This window comes from Engystomops pustulosus, chromosome 3 (assembly GCF_040894005.1).
Source record: "Engystomops pustulosus chromosome 3, aEngPut4.maternal, whole genome shotgun sequence".
NCBI classification, from domain to species: Eukaryota; Metazoa; Chordata; class Amphibia; order Anura; family Leptodactylidae; genus Engystomops; species Engystomops pustulosus.
The window spans coordinates 77,115,994-77,126,811 of NC_092413.1; the positions used below are offsets into that span (position 1 = coordinate 77,115,994).

General features: G+C 41.3%; 1 protein-coding gene across 1 annotated transcript in view; it reads right to left on the reverse strand.

Annotated features, from left to right (window-relative positions):
• Positions 1-8,415, reverse strand: part of EGLN1 (egl-9 family hypoxia inducible factor 1) — a 39,867-nt gene extending 31,452 nt beyond the window's left edge. Inside the window, exons 1-2 of the mRNA XM_072141158.1 lie at positions 7,104-8,415; positions 5,614-5,733 (exon numbers count right to left, since the gene is read on the reverse strand). Coding sequence (XP_071997259.1) covers positions 5,614-5,733; positions 7,104-7,958 — 975 coding nt within the window. The 5' untranslated portion in view covers positions 7,959-8,415. The remainder of the gene's footprint in view (positions 1-5,613; positions 5,734-7,103) is intronic.
• Between the last annotated feature and the right edge of the window lie 2,403 nt (positions 8,416-10,818).

Here is a 10,818-nt window from a genome sequence, read left to right on the forward strand (position 1 = left end):
CCTATACATTTATTTGGTATCCTTGTAATCATACTGATCCACAGATCTATTTTTCAGACTCCCAAGGGTACTTTAACCCTAGTTTGTCTGATCGATCCTACCATATACTGCCATACTACAGTATGGCAGTATATGGGGATTTTCTTCCTCATTGTAATGCACATTGTAATGAATAGGTTAAAACGAGACAGCCTCAGGTCTTTGGAAAATCTCCTGTATGACGTCACAGGGAACGACGATCCACGGCGGCGCATTGCTAGCACTGATCGCTGCGCTGATCGCACACGTTACCGAGAGGGCTCAGCCCGTGAGCCCTCTCCATGTACCCGCACCTGACGTCGTTTAGGGGTTAACATATCCAGGGGATTTTGAAATTGTTTTCTCGTGACACTTTGTACTTCGTGTTAGTTGAAAAATTTTGGCGGTATGTTTTGCATTTACTTATGAAAAAACTAATATTTGGTTAAAATTTGGAAAAATTTGGCTTTTAAAATTCATAATGTTCTACTTTTTCCGCACATAACATAGCGCAAAAAAAAAAAACTTTAAACGGCTAACAAGCAAATGTCTACTTTAACCCCTTCACACTCTCTTTATACAGGTTTAGGCTTTGCTGCATATTGCAGTGAAAGTGAAAAAAAAAAAAAAAAAGTTTAAAAAATTTTAAATATTAAAAATTCTAATCACCCCCCGTTCCCTACAACTGAAACATAATAATCAGTAAAAATCAAACACCTTAGGTATCGCCGATTCCCAAAATGCCGAATCTATCAAAATATAAAACCGTTATAACCGGCGGTGACCTCCGAGACGAATAGGGCGCCCAATGTCCGAAATTTTTTTCCTTTTTCGTACACATTCGTTTAATTTTTGAAAGTGTATTAAAACGCAATAAAACCTGTATAAATTTTGTATCACCGCGATTGTACTGAAGCAAAGAATAAAGTAGAGGTGTTATTCCAGGCACAGAGTGAAAGACATAAAAACTGAGCGCAGAAGAACGTGACGCTCATGCATTTTTAATTTTTTTTTATTTTTCCTCCTTCCCAGTACACGGCATGTTATAATAAATAACATCATGGGAAAGTAAAATTTGTTACGCACAAAATAAGCCCTCACACAGCTCTGTAAACGTAAAAATGAAAAAGTTCTGGATTTTTGAAGGTGGAGAGTGAGAAATGAGCAAAGAAACCCTGCTTCCCTAAGGGGTTAAGTTGACATGTTTCTTTTTTTTATGCATCATTTTTGTAAGATGTGAGGTGCGGTTTTTCACATTTTCTAAAAAACACAAAATCAGGCTATTGAGGGACCTCAGATTTCAAGTCACTTTTAGAGGCCTGACTGTTTTACAGGGGATAAAACAAAATTGTGTGCAGTTTTGAAGTTGAAATTTTTTTGGCTGAATGAATGTGTTTTTCAAAAAATGTACAAATTCTCAGTGGATAAAATACCAAAACGCTCCACAATGTTTGACGCCCATTTTCTCTTTTATGATCACTTTTTAGAACCCTTTTTTTCCAAAGAATATTTATAAAAATATTCGGCACACACCGAGCAGGTCCAATGTTTTTGAGTTATTGCCAAATATATAGAATTTTGGGGGAATGTGTGTGTTTAGGGGAATTTAACTTTAATTAATTAATTTTTTTTAAGGCGAGGATCTGATCGCTTGACTCTCGGAATACATTGTGCAGCCCCGGTGCACTGGCAGACCCAAGGGTTACCATTGGAGCTACGGAAGTCAGATTTAAAGTAGAATCCCCTTGCATGTCGCAGTCATGTGTGACCCCAGCATGTAAGGGGTTAAAGCCTGCGATCAGGGGAAACTCAGATTGAGGCTGCTAGAGACGGGCGTCAGCCATAACATAAAGCTGATGCCCGCAGCTACTCGTACCGGTGCCGCTCAGGAGCTGGTGCCAGAAGCGTGAGGTAATAGTACTGCATAATGCGGGAACACACTATTACGTCAAACGTTGGTAAGGGTTTAATGGCACTCTGATAAAGGAAAATGATGGCCATAACTTACCGATCACATACAAGGATAGATCAGAGTCCGCTCATCTGAAAAATCTCCAACTTCATTGCGCACATTGATGAGCAAGGGAACACCTGGGTCTCAGGCAATATATCAAAGTCCAAATTAAGAATATACGGTACTAATGGCTTGGTGTGTAATGCCGCCAGCCAGGTTAAAAGAACCACCTAGTCGGTCACATAAGCCAACCACAAAGGGTAGTAACTCTTCCGTTACCTAAGTAGGTGATACATATTCATAAGTCCAAATCAGAACATATTGATATTAACCAAATTATTCTGCACTTTGTTAGATGGTTAAATATGAGAAAACTAAGCATGAGAATAAAAATACAACAACGCCAAGTGTAATTTCTCTAAAAAACTAAATTACTTCTTGTTTTCTGTTGAAACCATGTGGGGTACGAGTTATTAGTGTAAATATCCAAAAAGTTTCCCTATTGAATCATTTTTTCTTGTAATTCTCCCCTCGTTTAGGTTTGGATACTTTTTCAATTGCACAAAATGCCATCGAGCTACAGTCTGAAGTGTTTTGAGACTGTAGAAATGTTTGCTGCATTTTTGTTGGTAATGTCAGAAAAATGACGTCTACTGTATATACTCAAATATAAGCCATGTTTTTCAGCACAAAAAAAAAATGCTGAAAACCTCAAACTTGACTTATACTTGAGTCAAGAAAAAGATAACGTCAAAACTCACCTTTCTGGCACCCCCCTCAGGTCTTCTCTTGATGCCCGCGGCATCACAAAGGTGAGTACTTACTTTATTTATTTTTCTGTGCTGCGCAAACTGGGAGGCTGTGCCCAATGCATTTCCCACCCTTGGCTTATACACAAGACAATAGGTTTTCTCAGTTTTTGTTGCTAAAATTAGGTGCCTTGGCTTTTACTCGAGTATATATGGTAATTCTAGCTTTCAGAGTAGTAGTTGTACACCCTACATATTGGACTCCACAGCTGTTGCATGCAACTAATTAACCTGAGAATGTGAGTGTATAGCTCATGAAGAAGAAAATATATTCCCCCCTACAAACCAGACTTATAAACCCAATATGGAACATACACAGCCCAACTTCTAAACTGGACACCATGATAGCTACTGATCAAACCTGGAAGGAACTAATTTCCTCTAATATCCAAGACCTAACCCAAATACAACTCAACAATATACCTATTTCCATATTCGAACTTAATATTCAAAATATTAACCTCCATTTCTGGCGTTCAAATAATATCACAACTTTGGCAGATATATGGAACAATAAAAAACTAGACTCTTTCTCAAATTTAACAATCAAATACAATCTCCCCGCAGGAGAAATCTTTAACTATCTGAAAATTCGCAAATTCATGTTGAACCTTAATCCAGACACTCTACAAATAAACAAGCAAGTGCTTAATTTTTTACAGAATAAAGCAAACCATAAAAAAGGGATCTCTTTTTTCTATCTACTCCTAAACAATAAAACGGTAATGTCCAAACTGCCGTACATGTACGCCTGGGAGAAAGACTTTGGTTATTATTAAAAGTCAAACCTATGGAAGAAAGCCTTGGCACTAGCCCATTCCACATTTCAGAGTGTCTCCCACCTTGAAGCAATAATTAAGACGCATATGCGGTGGTATTTTACTCCCGCACGTCTCCACAATATATTTAGTTCCTCACCCCCAGGGTGTTGGAGACTTTGTGGCCAAAAGGGTACTCTAACTCACATTTTGTGGTCATGTCCTAAAATCAAACCCTTATGGCTAGAAGCATATAACCTAAATCAATAGTTTGGGTATCTACAACACTCCATTCTCCCCAGCTACAGCACTACTATTAATGAACATGGAAGTAATTCCACTAAAAGCCCGTAATATAGTAGCACACATTCTTATGTCCACAAAGTTGGCAATAACAAGATATTGGAAAGACATAAAGAGTCCATCTATTAAAGAGATTATAGCACAAATAAATACTACATGTTCCTATGAGAAGGCTATATCTTTACAAAATAACAACTACAAAACTTTCAATACCCAATGGGAAGTCTGGATACACAGCACTCATTTCGAAGAGTAAATCTTGGGCGACTATTAGCTCTTGGCCTCACATATCAATATACGACCTGTAGACTAAATGTCAGTAATCAGTCTTGTTGTTGTCTGTTTATTCCCCTGTTTTTCTTTTCTTAGAGGTTATCTTTAACTCTTACATATGTCCTAGGGTATCCTATATTTTCACAAGATAGAGACAGTATTTTATATAATAATATTATTACATTACTCTCCTGTAAATGACTAGAATTAAATATGCAAGTAGTCGTATTATAGGTAAATGCTATTACATACTACAATATGTCTGGTCATGTGTCCTATGAGGTGATGCATTTGGTGCCCAAAGGGCATTTATTGTATGTCAGTTATTTTTATTGTTTGGATAAAACTTTTCTCAAAATCCAATAAAAACTGTTTAAAAAAAAAAAAGAAAATATATCTCTGTTTGGTGCCCAAGCGTGATGCTTTACTAATTTTATTACTTCTTAAAGTATATGATAAATTAAAAAAATAAATAAATAAAATTCTTCGGCTATACCTCACTCACTGGATCCTATTGATTGTGAATACTACACAACCTGCAAGATGTGCACACAATGAGGCACATTCACTTACCTGGCCGCTTGAGTTAACAAGGTCCGGAGTGTTCGATGATCAGGCAGTCTGGCGCAATTCATGAAGATCGTGCGCCCGATATCCTGCATGTGTTGCTCCCCCGCTAAGGTCTGCCGGAGTTGACCATCTTCCTCCCGATGCATGTAAGTGCTTGGCTTGCGACACAATTTTAAAGTTAAATCCTGTGGTTTGTTCGAATCCGTTGGCCCAACCCCCAATTTGTGTCGCATGAAAGATGGCATGATTGCACCAAAATCCCCTTTTAAATCCCTGTCCCAGCAGCGCAAAACGGAAATTGTCGGGATGTCCGACGAAAGTGCGGTCCACCGGACCCTTAGTAAATGAGCCCCAATGTCTGCAAATGTTACAGATATGCGCTTCCCAGTAAGTATTTATCTTCTTTTACCACCAAGAAACAATTTAAAGTAAAACCGTATATGAATTGCAATTAGTCTTAAGTAATTTATTTAGTTGCAACAGCTGTAGAGCCCATATTGGATGTACAACTAAAACTCTGAATTAGATGTCATATTTCTGACATTACCACGTTCTGTGTGTATTTGGACTTATGAGTATGTATCACCTTTAACGGCAAGGTAAGAGTTGCTACCCTTTGTGATCGACTCACATGACCTAAGAGGTGGTTCTTTTAAGACTGGCTGGCGGCATTACACACCAAGCCATGAGTACCATAATCTTATTGACACACGGAGGCTAAAGCTAGTCTGCATTTTTCTATCTTTCCTGTTACTGTATAACACATTTACCATTACTGAGAGCTGAAACATTTTCTTTGTTTAGACTGAATGATCACATAGGTACGTCTGCCACAACTACACACCGAATAGTGGAGCAGCAGTACATCATTGTTGTTTTTTCACAATGCTAGTCAGAAAATCTCATTCTAAATATATATTTAAAATACCTTGGCATCCCAGTCCTTATTCAAATAATATATGCAAGTAACACATCTTCCATCGGAATTTGGGTTGTCAACATGCCGTACATAGCCTGTTCCTTTACCAGGGTAACAGGCGACCATTGCCTGTTAATAGAAAAAAATTTGAGAAAATTAGGGTTAAACTAGCTCAATACAAGAGAAATCCAACGTAAACAATAAAATACCAATAAAAAATTATAGGGAACCAGCCATCAGATTTTTCCCCCATTAAACTAATTATAATGTGCTGTGCAGAGTACATGGGGTACGCCAAATCCCACAAACTGATATTGGGCATGTATCATTATTCTGATCAGTTTTTTTCTCTTCTTTTTGAGTTTTATTTTTTTGGGACGTTTTAGGTGCATTTTTGCAAATTCCTTAGATGAAGTTTATTGAAACATACAAAGATAAACAGCTTGATTGTGTGTGGGGGGGGAGGCAGTGAGTAACAAAAAAAGTTGAGAGAGACGGCCGTTGTGCGTTTACATTTCTTTATATGCGTTTATTGGCCCATAAAGTGGTTTACATCCATATGTGGGGTATTATCATAATCGAGAGAAACTGCAAAAAAGCTGAGAAGTGTTTTCTCATTTTTTTCCCTGCATGAACATGTAAATTTAATGGGCTTAATAAACCATTTTGTTTTATTTCATGTTCGATGCTTAAACGGTTCATAACCTTAACAAGGGCTGTATTGGATATTTTGAGGGGTGAAATGTAAAAATGTGGTACTTTGTGGTGAGTTTCTAATAGAAATTTTAAAATCCATTTAAATATGAATAGGCCTCTAAAATAATTTAATCTAAAATTTTCGTGAAAATTGCGAAGTTTGTTGAATGTTAGAATGTAAAAAAAAAAAAAAAAAAAAAGTCAACATAAGGCAGACATATGGTTAATGTTAGTTAGTAACATATTTGGGACTAACTGTGTGAAGAGCATAGAGTTAAAATTCTGAAAAATCACTAGAAAGTTTCACTAAATTTTACATTTTTTCATAAATAAAGGCAAAAATTTCAACCAAAATATACCACTTAGGTTAAGTGAAACAGGTCACAAAAAAAAAAAAAAAAAAAAAAATAATATATATATTTATTCTGAAAATCACCTTGGCAAGTTAAAATTATAATCGGATATAGTGACACATAGCAGATCTGAAAAAAAAATCAGGCCGGGTCAAATTTAAGCTAGGTCCTCAAAGTGTTAAGAATTTTTAATTTTTTTTGCAGTTTTTATTGGATCATATTTTAAGACGATATACTGCCTGAGAAGAGAATTTACAAAACAGATTTTGTTTAGTGAAACATTGCACATCACATAAACCTGACGTAAAGGGTGTAAATGGCGTGTCAGACATTGCAAATGTCTATTACTTACATTTGTCTGTTACCGTCACATAATAGAAAAACTAAAACAGATTTAAAAGTAGCCTAAAATAAAGTTGTAAAGTGCCTTGAAGTGTAGATGCCACCCACCTTAGTTCTTCCATTGATTCTGAAATTGCCCAACTTGCTACCACAATGACGTATAAGGTCATCCATATTGTTCATCAAGTGCCCAATTGCCTTACATCCTGGCTCCTTGCCCTCCACCCAGGTGATCTGATCCCCGCGGATGTCCTTGGAGGAGTCACTCTTCTGGCTCACTAGCTGTCCATCAGTAAAGCGCCCCGTACTATGCAAGGCTTTCACCTCACCAACAATCCTTTCACCAATCTCCTGGCCAAGAAAGTCATCCAGTACACAGATGCCGTGCTTGTTCATGCACGGGATGATATATTCCAGAGCCAGCTTTTGTAAGAGGGGTTTGTTGTGCCCGTTTGGCCTTTCCAGTCCACCTTCTCCTCGCCTACTGGCGACATTACCACACGCTTCACCCGACTTCTGCGTATAGTCCTCTTCGTTGATCTCCCTCAGTGTGGCCCCACCGACAACCACCTCTCGCTGCTTTGAATTTGGACAGGACATGGAAGCTTCTCTGGGAAGGTTGTTTTTAGAAGGTTCAGCTTTCTGAGGCTCAGTCTGCTTTACTAGAGTTTCGTTACCTGATTTAGGTAGTGTGGACCTAGCATTGGAATGGTTCTGCGCTGGTGGAGTAGGCTTTGTTGGTTCAGCTCCTTCTCCAGCAGCCTTTGACTCAGTCCCTTGAGCTGTTCCCTTGCACAACAGTTTGTGCTTCTTCCAGTCCTGTCTCTGATGCTCTTTACTGCAGTAGAATGAACTGCGACAACGTCCACAACGCATTAGATTCTCCATTTTGCCGCACAGTTCACAATACTGATGGTCACTCTGGCTGCTACCCTCGCAGCCCAGGCCACCACCGCCGGCCATAATGTCGACTCCTCTCCTTCCGATTTGCGTCTGAGGCTCGGATCCTCTCAAGCCAGTCAGAAAGCGGAAATCTAGAACGCACGCAGACACGTCAGGCCAGACCAAGGTCCATCAGCATGCCGAGCCAAAAACACGTGTGTTTACCTGTCAAACATGCACCCACTAGTCATGCCCGAAACCTGCTCCTATGCCGGTCTAGCAATGATTTCCGAGACCAAGTGAGTATGGAGGAGAAGCGCTGGGCTTATGCTGACTTTGCACAGCTATACACAGCAGTTCTTGGCGATTAGCCAAAAAACCCAGGAAATATAGCATGAAACGCAATAGAAGTCCTCGTCTTCCTTCCTCTCCACTAGAAGGACCTTCACTGACGTCACAATCATGTGACTTGGCCACGCACACCCAGTCTCGTACAACGTGATCATTGCATTTCCAGGTTGTGTAAGACAGTGGAAGAGTGTCAAAGAGAGCTTTTCTTTTTTCCTCCTCATTTCCTGCCTCCAGATGTGGGCGGGGCTTTTACAGTTTCGGAAATACATGGCTTGTATGTCATATTTCCACCTCTTCATTAATCTGGCGTAAACTACTGCTAGTCAAATTCATGATTCGGGACTTTTGCATAGTTACCTCAGTCCCCTACTGGTGTATGTGCTGGCACTTTTTATGCATTTTGAGACTTTTTTAGGACTTTTTGATTCAGGCGTCAGATATCAGAGGCCTGATGGAGGTGGCAGAATGGCAGCCTAGATGATCGAGGAGGCCTGTGACCTACTCTATTACCCAGCAGAAGTTCTTGCCAGCTGCTCTCTACTCTCCCCTGAACAGGTTTTGTATTACCCCCTTAGGATCATTTTAGCTATCAGCCAATGTACTGACTGTAGAAGGTCATCTGACCTTTTCCTGTCCGAAGTTAAAGCCCTGTGTGATAGCAGGAGCCAGACAGGGCCTCCTTTATACTGTACAGACCAGGCTGCTAGCGGGTTTTTGAGGTGTCATCTAGGGCAAATATGAGGACAAAAACATTCCACTCAGCGTCGGACTGACCCGCCGGTGTGCCTGACACCTGTTGCCACCGCCCCCTCACCACACTGACCTCGCCCCGATAGAGTAGAAAGCAATGATGATGTGGAGAGCCATGAGCTCTCCGCATCATCATTATACCTCTCTGCTGCTGGCCACAAAAAAGCGGGAAAATGAGAGGGGGCCCAGACAATGGGGAGCCATCAAGATGGGGGGCCCACAATGAGAGGTGAGTTGACAGTTGGTCAGAAAAAGAGGGGGAGATGAGAGAGGGAGATACCATTATAAGAGGGGCAAATACAATGGGAAAACATTAAGAGGAGAGAGGAGCAATAAATGAGAGGGGTTAAAGGGGGTTCAGAAGATCAGCAGGACCACAATAAGAGGGGGATATACCTGTGGGCCCATAATAAGAGTAGGAGATACAAGGGGGCTACAAAATGAGAGCGAGATGAGAAAACCACAAATGAGAGGGGGAACAGAAGATGGAGGGAGGGAACAAGATAGGGGCAGATGAGAGTGGGTTACAAAAAGAGGGGGAGGTGAGGGGGGATACAAGGGGAAACATTAAAGGAAACCTACCACTTGTAGTGGCAGGTTTCGGATGGCAATACCGGGCACCAGCTCAGGGTGAGCTGGTGCCAGAGCTTATTTTAGTTAGTGTTTTAAACCGCGGTATCGCGGTTTAAAACACTTTTTAAACTTTATAGCCGGCGCAGGCAGGTACGCGCTCGGCGCTTACCATGCGCGCGGCTCTCATTCACTTCCTATGTAGCCGCGCGCACGGTAAGCGCCGAGCGCGTACCTGCCTGCGCCGGCTATAACGTTTAAAAAGTGTTTTAAACCGCGATACCGCGGTTTAAAACACTAACTAAAATAAGCTCCGGCACCAGCTCACCCTGAGCTGGTGCCCGGTATTTCCATCGGAAACCTGCCACTACAAGTGGTAGGTTTCCTTTAAGAAAAGGGGATGGCAGGCGGCAAAGAAGATGAGGAGGCCCACAATGAGAGCAGGTCAGAAAATGAGGGGGAGATACCAGGGGGTCACAGTAAGAGAGTGGGAGATAAGGGCCTACAAAATGAGGGGGGGGGGAATAAAAGGGGATCCACAATAAGAGTGGTATGTACAAGGGAGGAGAAGAGAAGGACCACAATAAGAAGGGGGATGGGAGGGGACACACAATTTTTCAGTGTGGTCTAAAAATGTGCTGTATATACTCAAGTATAAGCTGACCCGAGTATAACCTAATTTTAGCATAAAAAACTGGAAAAACCTATAAGCCTAGCATATAGCCTGCCAGCTCATGCTCCGAGTATGAGCCCCTTGTTCCCACTATATAGATAGCCAGCTCATGCCACCAGTATATTTCCAATAGCTCCTGCCCCCAGTATACAGCCAGCAGCCCCTGCCCCAGTATATAGGCTGTAGCCCCTGCCCTCAGTATATAGCCTGTACCTCCTGCCCCTAGTATATAGCCAAGATTCTAGTATATAGCCAGAATCCACTGCCCCCCCAGTATATAGCCTATACCCCTGCCCCAGTATATAGTCTGCAGCCCATGCCCCAATATATAGCCTGTAGACCTGCCCCCCAGTATATAGCCTGTATCCCCTGTCCCCAGTATAAATCCTGCAGTACCTGCCTCTAGTATACAGCCTGAAGCCCCTGTCCCCAGTATATAGCCTGCATCCCCTGCCCCTATTATATAGCCAGCAGCCCCTATCCCCCTATTATATAGCCAGCAGCCCCTATCCCCCCAGTATATAGCCAGCAGCCCCTGCCCCCAGTATATAGCCTGTAGCCCCTTCCCCCAGTATATAGCCTGCAGCCCCTACCCCC